A 22,720-nucleotide genomic window follows, 5' to 3' on the forward strand; every position below is an offset into this window, starting at 1 on the left:
AAATACTTTTATCAGGCTAGTCTTAAAATTATTTCACTACCGGAAAAAAAAAGATAATCCTCTATTTTTCTATCATTTCTCACAAACAATTTTTTATCTAATTATTCTTTAACTATATACTTATTCCTCTTGTTCGATAACATAATTATGTAATTGTATTTTATTTCTATCTCTGTTATTGTATTTATCTATTGATTAACCTCTGTCCAAAATTTTTGTACAAATGGGCATTCCCACCACATATAGTCCTTAAACTCCACATCCATGCCAGCATTTAGACTGAAATGTGTCATTTGTAAATGCTAATTAGTGTGGTGTCCTATATCATTTTCCAATCATTTTCATTTGTTGTTCTTTTGCATTTGTGTTTTTAATTTTAACAATTTCTCGTAGCCAAATTTTAATTTTATCTGTATCCATCAATAAGTCTTTATCCCAATTGGGTTGTTAACATAATCTTATAAATTTTCCCTATTGGTCCTTTTCATCCTTCTAATTTTTTTCCAATTATTTCTTCTAATAATTCATTTTGATCTACAATATTTACACAGTTTTTTCTAACTAAGTGATTTAAAGTTCACCCCAAAATCTAACTGAGCATACCTAATAAATTGGATGAACATTAGTAAACACAGCCATGAATGTATAATGTCTAATTTAAATGGTCATTAGATGTATGATGAGATATGTTATGGGTGGCGTTTTTACATACATGAAAAGGTGGTCTTAAATTTGACGATATGTCTAGATCCGGCCAATGGAAACTGAGATAAAACAATTGTAACAGACAATGTCTTCTAAATACTGGGTTCCAGGTGGACAGGAGAGGTTTTATCTTGATTATCTCCTTGCAGACGGCAGCGACTGTATAACTTTTACTTCTATAGACCTTCTATAGAATTTTATAGCACGTTTTATCTGCTTTGTCTTATTTTGATATGGCCTAAGGGCTAATCAATAAACAATGCTTGCCTATAACTTTTTACAGTTGCTAAATTCTTTGCAGCTGCTATTACTAGTCGTAAAAAGTTTTTAAAGCAGATGCTGTAATCAGTAATGTCATTTTATGGCTATAATTGTTGCAGATAGATTGTGTAATAATTGCCCTATCATCTAAATCTATACTATGCAACTTTGTTTAAATCGATTGAGCATGTTAATATATAGGAATTTGTACTGGTTTTTATACTTTAATAACTTTTTAACACAATAGGATAATCTGAAACCATGACCTTGAAATGTTTACTCCAAGAGATAGGTCTGTTTATATAGTTATCTACCCATAGTCTACCCTTATCTACATTTTGGACTGATTCAGTTTTTTGTTTTGTTTGTTGTTGTTGTTGAAAATATACCCAACTTACTTTGTGGATATCTGCTAGGCTGGTGTTGTAATTATACGTTGCTTATATGAGCGTGTATATGAGCGTATACTGTTCCTGTTCTTTCTGTGCTGGCTGTGCGCCGTAATAAATATTCCTTCATTCCTTCATTCCTTCATTCCTTCATAAATAGTGGGTAAAACCTGAGGCTTGCCTGAGACGCTCCCTTCTTCTTGCAAGACTGGAATTAATAAACTGGAAATGGCTGCTTCACTTGTTTTTTCCTGATTCATTGGATTTGGTACTTTGGTACTTAGAAGAATCTATACCTCACATCAGCTCAGTGGGAATTGTAGTTTATAGGAATTATAATGAATTACAAATACACACACACATGCATATATTTATTATGTACAATTCAGTTCAGAGGGTATTGTAGCTTATTGTAACAATTAATTACAATTATATCTATATCTATTGTAAATAATGATAATGTAAAATTCAGCTTAGTAGGAATTGTAGTTTATTGTAATTATAATTTATTACAAATATATATACATATACATACATACATATATATATATATATATATATATAATTCTGTACAATTCAGTTCAGTGGGAATTGTAGTTTATTGTAACAATTAATTACAATTATATCTATATCTGATGTAAATAATGATAATGTAAAATTGAGCTCAGTAGGAATTGTAGTTCTTTGTGGCCCCAGAGCTCTTTGACAGAGAGGAGGCTCAATGTCTGCCAAAACTACACTTCCCATCATCCCCTCGCCTTGAGCCTCAAGCAGCCTCCTCAGACTGGATTGTTTCAGCGGGGCTTCACTTCCGCCCTTCTCCGCCTCTGGCGCCGGAAGTAGGGCAATGACGTCGCGAGGGAGCTCCGCGGGTACTTCCGGTGGGCGGAAAGAGCGGTTTTGAGTCAAGATGGCGGCGTCTGTGTTGAGGTGAAGGGAAGGAGGAGGAGGAGGTCTGAAGGCGGATGGAGGCCCTTGGGAGGCCGGGAAGGAGGCGGGCAGCGCGGGGAGGCCCTGTGGAGCCTCCTGGGGAAGGCTTTGGGGCGGAAGGGAGGCCTTCTGAGGGGAGAGAGGCGGGCAGGGACCCTGAAGGAGGACAGAATGTAGGACGTGCCCAGAAAAAGGGAAAGCTGGAAACACTCAAGAGAGACGGAAATTGGGGCTTCTTGGTCCTCCTCGAAATGGAGGACATTTTGGGGGCTCCTCCTGGGCAGAAGGTTCAAATGGAGGACAGGTCCTGGAAAAGGAGGACGGTCACCCTGCCTAAATCACGAAGGGAGGAAAGGTGAGACACTGCAGAATGGAGGACATTCGAGGAAAAGGGAGGACCAGACCAAATCAAAGCCCAGAGCAAAAAAACCCCAAACCCCAAGCTTGATTTCTATACCGCTTCATACCACCTCAGCAGTGTCTAAGCGGTTCACAATTGTACTCCTAGAACACTCCTAGAAGGGGATCAGGGGATCAGGTGTCCTCCATGTTGGCCTTCTGTCCAGGAGGATTCCAGAATGCCCTCCATTTTGAGCAGGACTAAGAGGCATGGAGCAATCTTGACATCACTGGATTCATGCTCCTTACGACTGGAGCATGGCTTTGGCGCAGCTTCTGGACCCTTAGAACGTATGTATCATTGAAGCACCATACCTCCAAAGTGACTCCAAACAGCTTTTTTGGCCTGTCTGTATCAGGCCATTAGGATATCAGGCAAGTACTGAGGAGGCTCAGGCTTAAGTCCCCAGTTAGCCACAAAGCTCTCTGGGTAACCTCAGGCCAATACCTATCTTTAACCCTGATTTATCCTCAGAAAGCTTTGCTGGAGGCAAGGAGATGTAAGCTGCCCTGGTCTCCTTGGAGGAAGGACAGGATAAACAGGGTCCTGCTCATTTTTTTAAAAAGGGATAATAATAATAATAATAACAACAACAACCTCATAGTTGCCTCCCCTCCCTGGATGGCCAGCCATGAAGGGCAGGGGTCAAGAGGGCAGGTGGTCTTTTTGACCTTAGCAAGCAGCTTGTCTACGTCCTCAGTACTCAGAGGCTGAAACTGATCCAAATGAATCTCGTTAACAGAGTCGCTGGACACCTCTCTAGACATTTCTGTGTTAAGGTTGGCGTCTAAGTTGGCCCTTATCAGAGATTTTATCTGCAAAGTAATTGTTGAAAATATCACAGCAGGCCTCCTCCGTAGGTTGTAATAACGGATTCAAGGTGGAAGGAGTCTGAATTAACTTCCTAACCACCTTGAAAAGCTCTGCCGGGCGAGACTTCGCAGACGCAATAGATGCAGAAAAGAACGACTTCTGCATAGGATCTCCATAGGATCTGTTTAATTTCTCTCTATAGGACCTGTTTAAAGGTTTTAATTCTAGGTATGCTTTTAATTATATCTTATAACTACTTCTCTTACATTTTTAATCTCTCTTTCTGTAACTGCTTTTAATTATCTTTGTTTTAACTTTTGCAAGCCTCCTTGGTCCCACTATTGATAGCAACAGGGGGCTTCCTATACTATTCCTGAGATGGTAGTAATGCAATGGTGTGCGAAGCGTGTCCTGCCTGGAGAGGTGGGAAAAACATCAGGGTAGGCCTTTTCCAAGGCTCTTATTTGGGCCGTCTGAGTCAAATGCTCCTATGAAGTAAGTAGGGATGTTTTCTTTAGGTCTCTTACCTCAGGCCCAAAGTTCCTTTCCTTCAGATCAGCAAACATGGCTTCCCATTCTTTCCAGTCTTGTAATAGACGGAGGATTTGAGTAATGCATCTTCTGTCCCCCAATCTGGTCTCATAACGTACAGGTCCTTCTTGGCATACCACCTCAAAGGGTCCTTTCCTTGGCGCAAAAAGTTTAGCCCCTAAGGAGGTCAACAAAAGGAAGACTCATTGGACTGTCTGAAGACATGGATGTGTGCCTTCCTTTCATAGTATGATTTCTGCACTGACTGTGCTTCTCCTAAATATTCCTGGGCGATATGGGAGACCAGTTTAAGAGGTTACTTCATGTCCAATACATACTGATGCCTAGATTGAATAGCCAGGACGAGTCTCTTGCCAGTCTTCCCTAAAAAGATCTGATATTCCCCAGGGCTGTTGCCCAAATGCAAGCCTGAAAGGAGAAAACAGGGTTGATACTTGGGAGACCTCCTTAATTGCAAACAAGGAGGATGGTGATAATTTATGCCATCCCCTGGACCTTCTTCTACCAACATCTTAAGCATGTGTTTTAGAGTTCAGTTGAATCTTTCCAACAATCCATCGGACTCAGAGTAGTAACTAAGTAGTAGTAACTAAGGTCCTTGTCAATTTTTTAAAAAAATATCTGAAATACATTAAGATTAAAAAAGGTAAAAAACTAAAATATAGTATCATTAAAAAGTATTTTAAAAAAGAAAAGAAAAAAGTGACTTCTGATCTTCCTTTTGCCAGTTATGCATATATATAGTATTCATACATCTCTCTCCAGATTTAGAACATAGGCTCTTCTATCACCAAAACCAAAAGTTATCAAGTCAATTTCCGAAGGAGTTCCCCATTTTTAAGAAATGTCCCTAATGGTCTTCCTCCAATCAAACCAGACAGTTTATCCATTTTTACCACCTCTGTCAGTTTCAACACCCATTCCTTCTTAGTAGGTAGTGTTGTGTCTTCCATCTTTGAGCATAGAACAATCTTGCTGCCATGGCCATATATCAAAATAATCTTCCTTGATTCTGTTCCAACTCTGCATCCCTCAATCCCAAGAGGAAAAGATCCAGTTTTAATTGAATATTGATTAGAGCAGGTCTCCAGGACTCCTGGCTCAGCCATGGAAACCCACTGGATGACCATGGGCAAGTCACACTCTCTCAGCCTCAGAGAATGACCATGGGAAATCTCCTCCAAAGGAACGTGCTAAGAAAACTCCATGATAGGCCTTAGGATCGCCATACATTGGAAACAACTTCAAGGCACACAACAACAAATTGCTTTAAAAGTGTTTTAATAGTGAAACTTAAGGTGTATTTGGTTGCATCTGTTTTAAAATATATTACGAGTCATCTTGAGTTCTAGCTCTGAGGCAAAGGCTAGATATTGAGAGAGTGCGTGAGAGAATATGAGTACAAGTATATTGCCTTTGTATGTTTTGAATGTTATAGTTTTTAAAATGGGACTCTTTGTCCCCATCCATGTGGACCAAAAGATCTATGTTCCCCTGGCCTGATGTTATCCTTTCTAGATGACGAAGGCTGGCCCTAGGCTAGGATTGGGCAGACTAGATGCGGATCCTGTGGATCTGGCCCAATCCCAACCCCAAAGGTCCTATATCTTGTGTAAAAACACCCCAAGGGCCATCCAGTCCAACCCCCCTGCCATGCAGAAACAATCAAAGCACCCTGGACAGATAGCCAACCAGCATCTGTTTAAAAACCTCCAAAGAAGGAGACTCCACCATACTCCAAGGGAGTGTGTGCCACTATCAAACAGCTCTTGCTGCCAGGAAGTTGTAACTTGCATCCATTGTTCTGGGTCCTATTCTCTGGAACAGCAGAAAACAAGCTTGCTGCATCCTCAGTAAGACACCCCCTTCAAATATTTAAACAGGGCTATCATGTCACATCTTAACCTTCTCTCCTCCAGGCTAAACATACCCAGCTCTCTAGGTCTCTCCTCATAGGGCATGCTTTCCAGACCTTTCTCCATTTTGATCACTCTCCTGTTTGCAGCAGAGTTTCTGAGGAACTCTCCTGTGAGAGCCAGCAGACTGTATGTACTCATGTGCCCCTTACCTGTTGCCGCTGTCACTTCCTCCCTGAAGGCCTCCGACTCAGCTAGAGATGTTGGAAAGGGGCACCTGGCCCTGTGGGTGTAGCCAGGAGTCCCATTTCTGCCCTTGTGAGTTGCAGCAGGGGCATTCAGAGAGGATACGATGACAGCGACAGGCAAGGGGTATGTGGCAGATGTGTGGCATGCAGTGGGTGGGTATATGAATGCCAGGTTCTGCGCTGGGCTGGGAAACTGGGAGCAGGATATCACAGTGTTTCCTTGGTATCCTTCCCATTTCTTGAAGCCGTTTGTTTCAAAATCACTTTAGGCTGAGGCTGAGAGATGCCTGCATAAGGAAGAGCCCTTCCTCCAATCCATCTGCCTTGGTCCAGGCCTTAGAGGAAGAGAAGAACCACTGGACCTCATCCCCTTTCCCTCCATCATTCCCTTCTCTTTTTGTTTCGTGTCTTTTAGATTGTAAGCCTGAGGGCAGGGAACTGTCTGATTAAAAATAATATTGTAAGCCGCCCTGAGAGCCATTAGGGCTGAAGGGCAGGATATAAATACATAAATAAATAAATAAATAAATAAATAAATAAAAATAAGGTTACATATTGCATATAAATACCTAAATAAATAAATAAATAAATAAATAAATAAGGTTACATATTGCATTCTTGGCTACCAGGAAGAATGAGCTTCCATTTGTAAACATAACACAAAATTTGTCTTTCCTTTCAGATTAGCTGGCCGGCGCTGCCTCTGCGTTCGTCTTGGTCCAGGACTCTCCAGACAACCGTATGTTTTTAACAGTAAAAGAGCTTTGTTAATTCCCCTCCTCCTTCTCCTGTTAGGATCTTCTCAGGATCTTCACAAGATTCCCTCTTCTTGTCAAATCTCATCTCCATATATTCCACAGTTCACTTGCTATTAAAAATACTGGCAGGGTGTTAATCCTACAATTGGTGCCTTCGATAACCTGCGGGTCATTTAAGAAATTGCAGTATGATGCATCCAACAGTGTTCACTGGCTGACTGACCCGAGGGCCTTTCCTGCTATTTTAATGTAGCAACTGATGTTGAGAATCATGCTACTTCTGGTCCTGGATGTGACATAAAGTCTTTGTGACTAGTCTGCCCTTGATAGCCTTATTCTACATGCACTTGTCAAATCTCTTTTTAAAGCAGACTTATGTTGATGGCCATCACCATATCTTGTGGTATTGAATTTCATTAAAATAATTTGCCCAAACCACATGGATGAACCTAGTGGTTGAACATGTGTTTTGCATATGTCATGTCTGAAAATGAGAGTCATGTCTGAAAATGTTAAATGCTGCCAGACAATGTAGATAGACAGTGTGACGTCAAAGGCTTTCACAGCCAACATGCATAGTTTTTCAGGCTATGTGGCATTGTTCTGCAAGAGTTTATTCCTAACATTTTGCCAGGATCTGTGGTTGGCATCTCCAGAGGATGTAGACACTATTAAGCTGTGTTACCTAATGGTTTGGCTAAAACGAGGCACATAAAATAGAAAAGTTCATAAAACAGAAGACCTCTGAATTCCACAGAACAGAAGATCTCTTAACTGCAACGTTAGTTTGATAGCCAGCTAAAGGATAATTCAGGAGCCACCCCTAGCCTCCTGTGAAAGGGATTTGTACTGAGGCTTTCAAATCTGTATATTTTTAATCTGTTGCTTCTTTTGCATGGTGAAATACTTTATTTTCCTTGCTATATTTTAACCTTCATCTTGCTTCTTTGTCAATCTTTCATTGTATTTTATATTTTAACAGAATGTACACTGCCTGGCCAACTCTGGTTAATGAGCAGTTTAAAGGTGCAATGAATAAATGAAATGCCAGAATGAAAGGGTTGGATCCATAATTGTGAGCTGTGTCAGTGACTTCTAGCCATGATATATATGGAAGACCTCCGTGACCAAGCAGGGATCACTCAGCTAACAACATTTTGGCAGTTAGGGGTTGGCTTTGGATATTATGCTATTATTTATGTGTATGAAAGCGTATGAGAGTGAGGGCCAGCATGGTGTAGTGGTTTGAAGATTGGAGAACTGGAGAACATTGGACTCTGGAGAACAGGGTTCAAATCCCTGCTTGGCCATGGGAACCTTGGACATGTCACACTCTCTTGGACTCAAAGACAAAGGCAAACTTCCCTGAACAACTCTTGCCAAGAAAACCCTGTGAGGGGGTCACCTAAGGGTCATCATAAGTTGGAAACAACTTGAAATATGTGAGAGTAAAGTTGTCATTTGGCACACAAAATTGTAATTTAGATCATGTGTTGGCTAATGAAACAGCTAGCCCAAATTCTAGTAAAACAAAATCTGGAGTAACCCAGGAGCAGTGTACCTTTGAGTTTGCAGCTCTCAAGACAAACAGGGAGTGAAGGGGGGCAAAATCACATGTCAGCAACCCATCAAAAATTGGGCTATCTGCTATGGAAAATAAGATATTGAGCTACAGTGGATCTAGTGGGGCTCTCTTGATGTTCTTCCAGAGGAACAAAAATGCACGCAAAGCATCTGGAGAATCTCTTCCCATATCAGCCAGTCTTTGCATTTCAGCACCTAGTTAAAACCTTTCTCTTTGTTTATCCATACTAAACGTCAGGTGTTTTTTCGCTCATGAACTAGTCATAATCATTCCTCTCTATTTTAACGTATTACTCTTTAATGTTGTATGTTGTTTTCCATTTGAAATAGATGTTTCAAACTCCTGTGTTTACTTGAGACCCATTTTTGGATGAAAGTACACTTAATAAATGCCATAAATAACATCCACACTGTTTTTTATTCCAGTCTGGTCTCCATGGCAACGACTGCAAAAGAAGAAATGTCCCAATTTTGGGACAAGAACACTCGGTCCAGCCGCCCTTTATCCCCTCATATCACCATCTACCGGTAAGAGCTATCTTAGATAAGAGGCAGAGAAGTGTTGGTTGGGGTGATTTAATCGAGTGTTACACTTTCTTAGGAAAGTGGTGAGGTGCATTTATTTCCTTCCTTTCTGCCCAAGAAGCACAGAGTCATATCTAGTGGAGGTCAATCTTTGTAATTGTCACTCTGTCCCTGTGAGGTCCCTGAAGAATTTAAAGGCCGTGTCAAAAACAGATTTGCACTATTAAGACTAATTGACCAGGAGTCAGAACTCTATAACTAGAAAATGTTGTTGCATTTATCAGGTAAAGAGGGGAAGACAGAAGAGATAAACCATGTCTTCTAGTCCCTAGTGTGAGAAGCCCTCTTTCTGGAAACTCACAAGATTTATCGTTATTAACTGCCATTGTGTTAATTTATGACAACCCTATAAATGAGAGACTCCAGGTGACTCTGTTATCAATTGCTCTGCTCGGGTCTTCCAGACGCAGGGCTGTAGCTTGCTTGAGTCTGCTTACCTGTAATACAGTTGCCTTCTTTTCCTGCTGCCTTCTGCCTTTCCAATCATCATTGTCTTTTTTAATGAGTCACTCATATATGTACAAAGTATGACAGTCTCAATTTAGTCGTCTTGGTTTCTAGGGAGAATTCAGGCATGATTTGCTCTTAGGCCCAAGTGGCGGCTAATGACATAAGCAACTGCTATAAAATTCAGTGAACAAAGCAGAATGATGATTAGATTAGACTATGTGGTTGTAACTTGCCCAAGATCTCCCAGGAAGCTATATGGTTGAGATGGGATTTAAATTGAGTTCTCCCTGGCCCAAGTATTGTACTCTAACATGGCACCACACTGGCTCTTTGGGGACAAAATTGCAACCTTGATTTACACATTGCATTCTGAGCACTAGCTTTGGGGTTTCTTTGTAGAATCTGCAGCCCAGTTTCAACTGTGACAGCCTTGAATTTTACATTTATGTGTTCCTTTATACTCCTTTGCTCTTTCTTTCTTCCACTGCCCTCCCAAGATTCCTGCCATTGGAGTAATGTCATTTCTCAGCCACCTCCACAGATTCCTCCATCCTTTTTTTCCCTCTAGCTAGATTCTTTGCATAATTCTGAGTGCAGACATGGAGCTAGCTGTAATGGTTTGCTCCTCCTAAGCCATTTTGCAGTTCCTATAGTTCATTACGGAGTGCTAGTTTTCTTCCTACCTTCCTTACATTGTGAATTAAATTCGCAGATTTAAATGGCAAGAAAAAGAAAGGAACATCAACAACTACCTTGCCAAGCAGTGTTGTCTTTTTAAATGTGTCACTCATGTTATCTCCAAAGTATGACAATTTCAATTTACGGCCTATAAGCATGGGCCAACAGGCTTTGTGTTGTCCTGTCCAGACAATGCGAGCCATTAGCCTCAAGCCGAGATCAGACAGACTGGATGGAAATCCAATGGATCCAGCCAGATCCTGGCCCAAAGGGGCCTTAACCCAGTCTAAAAATAGGGGGTTTGCCACAAAGTTGCTAGGAAATTCTGCATCAACAGCCAGCAGACTAGACAGCCCAATACACCCCATACTTGCCTCCGCCGTCGTGTCTGCTGAGAAAACCCCCATTATGGCCTGTGGCATTAGAAGGGAGCACATGACCCAATTTGTGTTGCCAAGTGCCCCACTTCTGCCCCTTACAGTCCGTGGTGGGTCTTCTTCCCAGATGCAATGTCGGTGGCAGATTCAGGGTGCACAGCAGTAATAGTTCCATAGCACGGTGGAGGGCGGCCATGTAAACATCCTCCCATCACAAGGATAGCATTGGCTTGGCCCATCTGCTCAGGGGCCAAGTTTCCTTGGCTTCTAAGGAGAGTTCAGCAGCCAGCCAGAAAGTTGATCAGAAGCAGGATAAAATTTCAACAGCACCGTCTTATCCTAGCATGTGTGTTCCTCCTCATTAATAGATTTTGCCATTTTGACTCAAAATAAAATTGAAGCACACAATAAAATAAATTGTACATTTTGCATAAAGGTGTAAAAACCCTCCCTGAATGTGGTGAACCTCTCCAAAACTTAACAGCAGCAACAAAGCCTTGATATCAGAGGGCAATGCACACCCCAGCCTTTTTGTATCCTCCCATTGACTTTGTGAGGACAAACCCAGAATAATTTGCATCACAAATTTAAAGCCATGTATAGCCTAGGGAAATTATGAAATTCATGAGGGTGCCATAAGTCGACAGATGACTTGAAGTCATATACACGCACATGGAGCTTAAAGTTACCTCTTATCATGAGATTCTGGGAATATCACTTGCAGTCCTGCTATATATATATATTGTACTTATAACCTGCCTTTCCCTGAATTGGGATCTAGGGGACTGGACAGAATTGAAAAGCTGGCTTACCTCCAGGGTTTCCTAATTCTCAGGGAAAACCCGCTAACCAAACAGACACCTTTCACAATGGACTGAACACACATGGGCAGTCCGCCCCACCCTGCTTCGTCTGGAAGGACAGACCTGCCAAAGTGGGGCATTTTCAGGTACAAGCTGTGCAAGGAGCCCAGGTGGTGCAGTGGTTAAATGTCATTACTGCAGCCACTCACTCAAAACCATAAGGTTGCGAGTTCAATCCCAATGAAAGGGCTCAAGCTTGACTCAGGCCTTCATCCTTCTGCGGTTGCTAAAATAAGTACCCAGATTGTTGGGGGCAATTAGCTTACACTTTGTAAACTGCTTAGGGAGTGCTTAAGTGCACAGATAAGCGGTATAGAAATGTTACTGCTATTGTTATTGCTATAGGTCACATTTTTCCTGTTCCACTGCAAACCCACGTGTATAAGCTCACAGATGCACTGCCAGTGGCCACTAGTCATCACCCTTGTCTCATCCACCTGCCAGTCTTTTTGATGCCTTGTGCAACCAACCGTGCGACTGGCCATTCAATCACATAAATGATTGACCATCTGTACTGTGTATTAATGCACCCAGTGACACACTGGCATTGCCCAGTCATGGAGGCCCCACCATACATGCCCCTTTCCTCCCAGCCCCCTGTTGGACTGGCCAGTTCATTAACGTTACAATTGCATCCATTGTATTGTTGGTGCCTATGTTGGTTGTCATTTCGCTTCATGGTGTCAAGAACTGGGGAGTTCAGCAAACAAATCTTGTGTTGCAGACGATAAAATATTATTCCAGAAAATCCATATTTGTTATGAAGACATCTGTAGACAGAAGTGTCATCATCCATAAACATTGGCATAACATTAACAGTACTCCGCTGCTAAACTTCTACAATGTGTCTAGTGTGAGACTTCTGAGGCTGGTAAAATAATTCAGGCATGGGACTTCATTTAGCCATGGATTTAGTCTTTTTGTGACTATTATAGCTTGCTGGGGCACCTATTGTCCTAGCAGCTGATACTGAGAAGCTTTGTGCCTGTTGATACTAATGAGAGCATATATAACCATCGTGACTAGCCCTGTCTTCTCTTTATGTCAATTCTCAAGTGCATCACTATGTCTTTTCTCTTTCAGATGGTCTCTCCCCATGATGATGTCCATTTCCCACCGTGGTACAGGAGTTGCAATGAGTTTAGGTACTTTACCTTTTTCTCTGTTTGTTCACCAGTGATGTTATCATCAATGATAGAACAGAATGTACCACTTAGAATCATAGAATCGTAGAGTTGGAAGAGACCTCTAGGGCCATCCAGTCCAACCCCTGCCATGCAGGAAATTTAAATCAAAGCATCCCCGACAGATGGCCATCCAGCCTCTGTCAAACTGCAAGTGTTGGTCTGTAAGTATGGGTGTGTGTGGCCCCTCTGGAAAAAATCCCTACAAGTAGAACCTTCTCAAAGCCCTTTCCTCAATATCTGCTAGCTTTTTCTTGAAGGGCATGTTGTTCTATCATAATAACACAGAACAACATCAGGAAGTAAGACCTTCCACCTGCCATGTTCAAGTGGTATAGTTCTTTCTGTCATCTCAGGCTTCAAAATACAGTGGTTCCTTGGTATCCACTGGGGCTTGGTTCCAGGACTCGCTTTCCCCTAGATACCAAAATCTGTGGATGCTGAAGTCCCATTATATAAAACAGGGGTAATAAAATTGTCTCCCTTATATAAAATGGCAAAATTAATGTTTGCTTTTTGGATTTAAAAAAATATATATTTTCAAGACATGGATCCATAGATTCAAGTTTGAATCTATGGATGCAGAAGGCCAACTGTAAGCATGCACAGAATTGGAGTCTTCAAAGCCTGTTTCTAACTGTGTATATTTGGAGTTTAAGCCCCCTAAGTTCAATGCTATTTGTAAATGGGGATAAATAAGTGGAACCTCTATTGTCAGAGGACAATAGAGTACATTTTCTATACTTATAAATATCAGACATAGAGGGTAAACAGCATTATGCATGTTGCTTTCATGCCCTGATTAAATTTACCAGAAACATTTGGATGGCCGGGGAGAGGGGGAGAGAGAGAGAGAGAGAACAAAGGTGCCAGACATACCATTTGTAAGCACCTGGCCAAATGTTAGTGGTTGGTTGGATGGGAGAATAGCTAACAACAGTTAGGCGCCACTCTTACTTCATTTGCTTGCCCTTCCCTACCAACCTTCTTGGTAGTGCCACCTGGAAGAGGTCAGGGAAAGCAGGAGGAAAAGAGTGGAAGCCCAGGGGTGGCAGAGAGAAACGCTGCTCCCATCTTCCAGTGCCCAGATGGCATGTGCACTCTGGCCAAGTTGTCTTGATCCTTGCCAGCTTTCTCTCCTCTCCTCTTCTCCGCTACCTATCAGTTTGGCTGTTGTTTCTAGACTTTGGCTTTAGGGCTTTTCTCTTGCCCATTTGCAAATGAAGGCTTGGTGACATGTCATTGCCTGGGATGTGAATTTTCCAGAAGCTTTTGCAGAGGCAAGGGGTTATCTTTTTGAATGCTTCTAGTTGTTGTGTACCTCCCAATCATTGTTTCTCATTTGATATAAGCAGCGTGATAGCATTTGGGGAGCTGGCAATTAATTATAATTAATTTTGTTTGATTTATATAGCTCTTCAGCATTCCTATTCTTCCTTAAATGTGTTTTTCCAGGAGTGTCGCTCTTTGGCTTAAGTGCTCTGGTACTTCCAGGGCATTTTGCTGACTATCTGGAGCTCATCAGGTCCCTCAGTCTGGGCCCTGCTCTCATCTACTCAGCAAAGTTTGCCTTGGCTTTCCCCTTGACCTTCCACACTTGGAATGGAATCAGACATTTGGTAAGTAACCTTTTTGTGTAACTTTGGGAAGGTTGAATTGGGGTTCAGTTTTTCTTTGTTTTTGCAGCTGATGGAGCTCTGTCGGATCCTGTTCTACCAAATTTCTATTTCCCTCCAGCATCCTTTTTCACAAAGTGGCCAATTGGATGCTTCCAAAAAGAAATGTTTTATGCTGCATTTCTATCACAGCCGTTTCACTTTTACAACAAATAAAAAAAAAAACACAGTGAAACATTAGAAACATAAACAAAAACTCTTTAAAAACAGGTATAATAAAATGGTGAAAAATGATTCTACTGAGAAGACAAGTTAAAAGGCCAGGTTAATTGTATGCGTGACACCTGCCTCCATTGGTGTAGTGTGTTGAATGTTGGACTATGACTTTAGGGGCCAGAATTCAAACCCCGGCTGGGACATGTAAGCTCACCGGGTGACTTTGGGCAATTCACACTCTCTTAACTCAGAGGATGGCAATGGCAAACCCCGTCTGAAGAAACTTGCCAAGGAAACCACACTGTAGGTTCGTGTTAGGGTCGCCACAAGTCAGAAATGACTTGAAAGCACACAACAATTTATTAATACATAAATCTTTTTCAGCTTTCATTATCTTTTGTGAAGACTGAAAATAATAATAGTTTTTCCACCCAAAAAATCACTTTTGGTCCCATCACTCACATAATGAAATACATTACAGTCTGAACCCACAAGATTGGCAACCATGATTTCACTTACCCTCAGCTTGGCGGGGGGTGGGGTCTCTCTAGGCATATCAGGGTCCTCAGGGAAACTCTTTGGTCAACTTCACTTGGAAAATGGAAGCTTCAAAGCATTATGCCGGCACTCTACTCAAACAGTTTCACTTTTTGGAGGTTTTTTTGGATTTCTGGATAAAGAATGCTTAACCTGTAGTTAAACATTGCTTCAGCCAGAAGATGTCAAAATATAAAAACAATATTTGTCTTTGTTGTTAGCCTCCATCAAACTGACTTCATTTTATGGTGACCTTATGAATGAGAGATCTCCAAGTCATCTATTATTATTATTATTATTATTATTATTATTATTATTAACAACCTTTATTTATAAAGCGCAGTAAATTTACACAGCACTGTACATACAATCTTTTTAATTGGACGGTTCCCTGCCCTCAGGCTTACAATCTAAAAAGACACGACACAAAAGGAGAAGGGAGTGGTGGTGGGGAAGAGGATGAGGGCCAGCAGTTCTTCTCTACCTCCGAGGCCTGGATCAAGGCAGATGGACTGGAGGGAGGGCTTGGCTTCTTAATGGATGGTTAATCATCTTCCAGGGAGGCCTGTTGGAGCTAGCCTGCCTCACTAGTAGGATAATACATGTAAAATACATAGCAATACAGGACACGATTCAATAAAACAGGCAACAAAAGAACATCAAATAGCAAGTGATAATTTGACATCTGGTCAACAATAGCCCTGCTCAGGTCTTGCAAGCACAGGGTCATGGTTTCTACGTGACTACATAGCAGAAGATGGAGAAACTCTGCTAATTCTATCCTCCCAATTCTAGTGTAGCTAAAAAGCTTCCAACTAGACAGGATGAAAAGGAAAAGAGTACTTTAAGGCTCTGGTTGTTTTGTGTTTTTTGCTTCAGTGTGTTTACTACTACTTTCCTTCAAAGTAGCCAGTGTGGCATCCTGGTTAAGATGTAGGGAGATCTTGTAGCACCTTTGAAATGAACTAAAGAAAGAGGTTGGCAGCATGAGCTTTCGTAGACTTAAACCTACTTCCTCAGATTCATCTTCCTTAAGTCTATGAAAGCTCATGCTGCCAACTTCTTTCTTTCAAAGGTGCTACAAGATCTCCCTACATACTGATTCTGCAGACTAACACAGCTATATCTTTGAATTCTACCATGATGGTTAAGAGTGTGGGATAGGAAACCAGAGGATCATGTTTTAAGCCTCATCTCATTCTCTCGCTTGAGCCAGCCATGCTTACATCTCAGGGTAGCATATGAGCATAGCAGGAGAAACAACAGAGGGTTTATTCAGATGTTTTTGTTAGTGTGTCAGTGTGAATAATCTCACTCACTTATTACGGTTTAGTTGTTCACACTATTTATATATCGGAACCTCATCTCTGCAATGTCTCTTATTCACACAGATCATCACTGTGAATAAAGATGGAGTTGGTGATGCGGATGTATTCAAAACACATTCGTGGCATGCAGAGTTTTATCCTGGTTTATCCCAGATCTATTCACATCTGTTACTCACACACCTGACAATGCGAATCTTTTAGGAAATTTGGGGAGGGGGGGACAAATAGATTATCATGGGTTAAGTGAGTTTATTGGCAGCCCCCACAAAATGTGCTCCGGTGCATTCAAAATGCATGTGAACAACAAAGATTCATCCCACATTCTACCAGGATTATTTTCACCCTCTGAATAACCCCTAAATTAAATTCCTCAACCTGGCCCCTCCAGATGCATAATACTATGACTGCTGTCATCCCCTGACCTGCACAATATGGCTATGTTGGCCTGGGATGGTGGAGATGATAGGATTCATCTTGAAGAGCATCCACCATATTCTATATTGTGGAAGGCTGCCCTAAGGAAAGAAATCTTTTGAAACAGAAGCAACATCGGATTATATTGATCATTCTGTGTCCAGTTAGTTTAAAAGCATGTCTTAAACCATAGGATTTTGAAAGCAAAGGGAAGGGTTAAGCTTGCTTGAAGCAACCAGAAGTTGCATCTTGTATCAGTATCCTTTGTTGTCATTCTCTATGTTGTGAGCTGGCTGACACTTTTGAAAACGATTAGATCTGTCAGCCTTTTATGTTTTCCCCTTTTTATTCTATTTTTTAATGGTTCTGAATGCTCACTTCTGGAGCTCTGCAGCATTCCCTTGAAAGCAACTGAGGTCAGTACTTGCCCAGGGCTGAGACTTTGGTGCAGACATTCTCCCCCTGAAGAAGTGTGAGCCCTGCATGTGTGATTTCCATTTTAGAAAGAAGACTATAAAGGCCAAGGACTGACTCCACCGCCAGGCTTGTGGGCATCTTATGCCACTCCAAATGACCCTCCTCCAAACAGTGATTATGGATTCCTCCATCCCAGCCTTCACTTTTTTGGGGGGTTGCGGGGGGAGAGAATTCAGAAAATAAAATCTGGAGGGTATTCTGGATTAGAAGGAAACGAAATGGGCTTTTGCTCAGGGAAAGGCATGTTTATGCATGCTGGACTTGAAATAGAGATTAACTTTCTGTGCCATTTTACATTATTGGGGAGGTGTAGAAGCTACTGTCACTACATACATACAGCTGTTTGAAGGGGCCATGACTAGAATCATAGAATTGTAGAGTTGGAAGAGACCACAAGGGCCATCCTGCCATGCAGGAACTCAAAAATCAAAGCATCCTAACAAATGGCCATCCAGCTCTGTTCAAGGAAGGAGACTCCACCACTCTCCCAGGAAGCGTCTTCCACTGTTGAACAGCCCTTACTGTCAGGAAGTTCCTTCTAATGTTGAGGTGGAATCTCTTTTCCTGTAGCTTGCATCCCTTGTTCCAGGTCCTGTTCTCTGGAGCCAAGTCAGCATTTGAACCCTGCTCTCCAGAGTCATAGGCCAATGTTCAAACCAGTACACCACACCGGCTCCCCCATTGTAAATGCAACAGGGCAAATCTGCCCCTGTGTTTGTGTGTATTTGATGGTTAACTTTTCCATGCAGTCTGTAAAGGTCATTTGGGTCTCTTTCTAGTGTGTTGCACTGGACTGAAGTATGTTAACTTTCTAAAAAGAAGAGCTGCCTTGCTTAAACACATGAATTGAGTCCCTCTAGGGACTATCGGTGGGCAACCTGTGGCCCTACAGACGTTGTTGAACTGCAGCTCCCATCTTCCATCTCCTCCCCTGGTCCAACATTGTTTTTTCCCCGCCAGTGGACATCTCAGTGCTCTAAGAAGGCCCAGAAGCAGGGCATAGAGATGATAATGTTTCTTTATTGTTTGTCTCCATTACAGCTATACTGCCTCTTAACATAGAATTTTCAGTAGTCGTTGATATACCCACAAATCATATTGTATCTTTCTGTTAATATAATTTAACTTACTATATGTCACTCTTTGTAGTAGAGTGTGATTTGGTGTAAATGGATTGAGCATGTGGCATCTCCTCTATCTCTAACTTCATTATTCCGTTGTCTTTTTTGCGTCTCCCCTCTCAAAAACTGTCCTGGGAAATGCTTGGTGCAGGGAATGGTTCCTGCTGGTTGCTTTCTGGTTTCCTGAAATATCTTGATCTTCTTTCTCTCTTTTTTTTATCATTTTTATTTTACAGGCATGGGACATGGGTAAAGGATTCAAGATACCTCAAGTCTACCAGTCTGGAGTCCTTGTCCTCATCTTGACAGTTTTGTCCTCTGTTGGGATTGCAGCCATGTGAACCTGAGCTAGGAGCAGCTCTCCTCCCACCATTATGGCTCTACTCCATTTCATACATGATTTACTAAATCAAAGCTTTGGGAGTGTGCCTGCCAATTCTTGGTCTAGATACAGTCAGGTTGGCGATGCAGAGTGAGTGAACAGTTCACAGTTCAGTACATGATTAATTGTAAATTGAAAAGAGGCAGTTATTTTGCTGTCTCTCAGATTGGCCGAAATTACCGTAGAAATTCCTATATATTGCTGTGTGTTTGTGATGTCCAACATTCTTAAGGACTTAAGGGATCTTCTTCGGCTGAAGCCGAAGACTTGGATGTACACGATTCTAGAAGGCCGAGAAGAGCAGAGTACTGACTGTCTAAGAAGTTCTCATACAATCTACCACAAGCCTTTGCTTTTCTCAGCTGTATGCTGTCTTTTCTTTTTCCTCACCCTCCGTTTCCAAAGGCTAGAGACAATACCAGCCTTTGTACACAGCTGAGGGAGAAGGGAGCTCCAGCAGTGCAGTGTGTGAGCGAACATGTGGGTATATTTTTAAATGGACAACAATCCCCATTGATGGCTGAACTGTGGCAAGACCAGCACATTCAGCTTTGGCCACCTCCAGCTGCTGTCCTATTCTTGTCCCTTTATCTCTGGAATACTGACATGAGGTTGTTTTAGGGACTGCAGCCTAAGGCTCTCTCTATTGAAAAGTTTATGATAACCTGCTTAAATGTTGTGTTACTTTTGCCCCATGCAAGACACACCAGACATAGAAAGGAAATGACATATTCGTGTGTTAGGATGTTAGGACATTGCCTCTTTTGCAGAGAACTGGACCTGTTTAATTCAAATATTTAAGAATTGGCTTGTCTTCCTCTTTTTCAAGAGCTATCATCAGCCAAGTCTATGGACAGCATCCCCTCTGTAAATATGATCTGTTGTGTGCTGAAGTTGAATGGCCTTCTTTCTTAGGGTCGAAGCATCTTCCCTCTCAATTGTCACAACTGTTGCTTTGGTTTTATAAAGGACTTGCCCTTTCTGTTAATAAATAAGCCTCAGCCTTTTGTTGGTCAAATAACAGTACTGGTTCAAAGTTATTTTACGTGTTTCTGGTTAAGAAGGGATGGTATGCTGTAGAAAACCAATTGCCACAGGTCTCTTACTTGGTTCTTGATGCAGACTTGCCCAGCCTTTAAAATGTTGGCATACTTTAAGGCCAAATGCACCACTCATCCACTACTGTGGCTCAGTAGTAAAGAACATGTTCTCTGTGCATAAAGTCTAGCTTTGGCATCTGTAGCAAGAGCTAGGGGAAATTATTTTTTGATAACAAAATTATAAAGACTGGAATATTTATTTATATAAGTAAAGGACAATATCTCATTTATAGAACATAGTGACCTGCAAAAGCAATGTTGCAATGGAAACTGCTCCATTCTGGGGACCAGTCAACGAATCATAGCTGCTTGCAGGAGACTCCATTCTCCACCACCAGATTTTCCATCTTTCCTTTCCAGAACAGTATTCTGTGATCTGGGAACATTTTCCTTATTCACTGGACTATGTTCCTCCCTCTCTCCTCACTTTTGTCTTTCTTTTGCCCCCATTTCTTTTGTGCCTCTGTGTTTCTGCAACCCTTAGGGTGCCTGTCCAGCAAAATCTGCTGATACTTCCCTTATACGTATGTGTCATGATTTCAGCTACATTAAATGTATAGAATGAATTTTCTACTAGTGTACAGCAAACTTTCCCAACCTGTTGCTGTCTATTTGTGTCAGACTACAGCTCTCTTCTTCCCCAGCATTGAACTGGTACACTTTTTAGCCATGCTTCACTTTCAGTGGCTGGGGGTCTAGGTCAGCCATTTTATGTTCCTTTCCTCTCCCTGCTGAATTCTCCAGTGTTAATAGTGTTGCATTGTGCTGACAGAGGCCCAGTCTGTAACATTTCACACTGAAGTGGAGTAAAAGGAAGAGCTGAGCATATACATGTAGAATTCGCCAGCCGAAATACCGCATCAGTTTGTGATGCTAAAAATAGGAAGGCAGGGGGAGGAGAAATCTGATCTAACCTGTTTCTTTCTTCCCACCACAATACAGTCTATCAAAACAGATGATCCCCTGATCATCCTTGCAGCTTTTGAAGGTTCCTTTAAAAGCCTGTCACTTTGATGATCAAAAAGAGGCTTTCCTTGATGGGTACCTTCTTTTGTGTTAAACCAATTATGTGTGCCCATAATTAGGAGGAGTTTACTCCTTGGCATTTTTTTCATCCCATTTTTTGGTTTCAGATATATTCATTGGAACATGTTGGATGCTAATGAGGCTGGAAGCCTTTGGAATCCTGGAACAGATTCCATCAGTGTTTTGAAAACTAATTAGCTGGGATTCTCCCCTGCCATCCTTCCCTTTGGAAACGTGCTTGGCATTGAAAGAGTGCCATTGCTCTGCCTTCAGGGTACTGCCCCTTCTAGTGTGGTCCTCTTCAGAAGGACATTTGGGAGCATCTTGAAGGGGAAGATCAATATTGGGAGGTACTTGGTTTACCAGTATTGCTACGAGGCAGCGTGGTGTAGTTGCTGAAGTGTCAGATTGTCACTGAGGAGTTCTGGGTTCAAGTCCTGTTGAGCGAACTGAGGCTAGTCAATAGCCTGACTTACCTCACAGGGTGGTGGTTTAATCAACTCAACTTTGGGCACTTAGCGACTGCAATCCCTCTGTCTTTGGTATCAGGAGGGTGGCCATGATCTCCAAATATAGAACTGGTGGCTTACCCTTTGTAAAATTAATAAAGTAATATGCATTTCCTCCAGATTTTGTTGGACTTTAGCAATAGCAGTAACATTTACATTTCTGTTCTCCTTAATAGTGAACTCAGCACACTCTTAAGCGGTTTACAATCTATAATCCCCAACAAGCTGGGTACTCAGGCCTCATTCCCACTACCTTTTGAACCGGATCGTGAATCGTTTCGAACTGATTCAAATGACCTTGATTCCCACTTAATGTGAATCACTGAAGTGATTCCGAAAGGGGGCGGGGGGGGGGTCCATGCTCTAGGCCCATTTAACCTGCGTCAAAAAGATGCTGATTTTTTTCCACATCTTTTTCTATAAAGCGAATCCATGCAAGTGGGAACCAGTGCAGATTCAAATCTGGGTTTGGATTTGGGTTCTTGCTTGCGTCTTTGACCTTGCCCATGTTCTCCCAGCAGCGTGGGCTGTGCTCGGCGTGTTTGCCTCTTCAGCCACAACCACCCCTCCATTCTGTTAGTACCTTTTGGTTTGACTTTTGGCTTCTTGGTGGCATGGACAGCGTGCCAACATGCTTTCTCTTCAGACTTCTTCATTCGTACACAAATGTGTGGCCTGATCCTACTCCCATGGTATTCTTGCAAACCAGCTAGTAAAATGTGGGTTAGACAATGCAGCTGTTAGGTGGATTTGTAATTAGTTTACTGTCTGAACCCAAAAGGTGCTCAGCAATGGCTCCTCTTCAACTTGGAGAGAAGTGACCAGTGGGGTCTCACAGAGTTCTGTCCTGGGCCCAGTGCTATTCAACATCTTTATGAACAACTTGGATGAAGGAATAGAGGTCGTGCGTATCAAACTTATAGATGGCACCAATTTGGGTGTAACTAATGCTCCAGAGGACAGGATCAAAATTCAAAATGACCATAACAGATTGGAGAGCTGGGCCAAACCTAACAAAATGAATTCCTACTGAGAAATTCATAGAATATAGGATGGGGGGCACCTGGCTTGACAACAGTATATGTGAAAGGGATCTAGGCATCCTAGTAGACCACAGGTTGGAACCTATGTATTTGAAGGGGTGTCATACTGAGGATGGAGCAAGTTTGTTTTCCATTGCTCCAGAGAATAGGACCTGGAATAATGGATACAAGTTACAGCAAAAGAGATTCCTGCTAAACATTAGCAGGAAATTACTGCCCATTTGAGCCCATTTGACAGTGGAACACACTCCTTCATAAAGTGATGGAGTCTCCTTCTTTGGAGGTTTTTAAAGAGAGGCTCAATGGACATCTGTCAGA

At 41.9% G+C, this 22,720-nt stretch overlaps 1 protein-coding gene across 3 annotated transcripts; it reads left to right on the forward strand.

Moving 5' to 3' along the window:
* Positions 1-2,239: 2,239 nt before the first annotated feature.
* Positions 2,240-19,747, forward strand: LOC149301966 (succinate dehydrogenase cytochrome b560 subunit, mitochondrial-like). Of its 3 annotated transcripts, none has more exons than XM_089482947.1 (6): positions 2,240-2,285; positions 6,837-6,893; positions 8,923-9,024; positions 12,533-12,594; positions 14,089-14,252; positions 18,579-19,747. In XM_089482947.1, the coding sequence occupies exons 1-6, from the start codon at positions 2,266-2,268 to the stop codon at positions 18,681-18,683; spliced, it is 510 nt and encodes a 169-aa protein (XP_089339073.1). In that variant the 5' UTR covers positions 2,240-2,265; the 3' UTR covers positions 18,684-19,747. The 3 variants fall into 3 exon arrangements, with proteins under 3 accessions (XP_089339073.1, XP_089339072.1, XP_089339074.1); XM_089482946.1 differs by lacking the exon at positions 2,240-2,285 and adding an exon at positions 2,310-2,640; XM_089482948.1 differs by lacking the exon at positions 2,240-2,285 and adding an exon at positions 3,614-3,726.
* Positions 19,748-22,720: the final 2,973 nt, after the last annotated feature.

Source organism: Sceloporus occidentalis, unplaced genomic scaffold (genome assembly GCF_023333645.1).
Source record: "Sceloporus occidentalis isolate IW3139 unplaced genomic scaffold, rSceOcc1.0.p SCAF_20, whole genome shotgun sequence".
In the NCBI taxonomy this organism is placed as follows: Eukaryota; Metazoa; Chordata; class Lepidosauria; order Squamata; family Phrynosomatidae; genus Sceloporus; species Sceloporus occidentalis.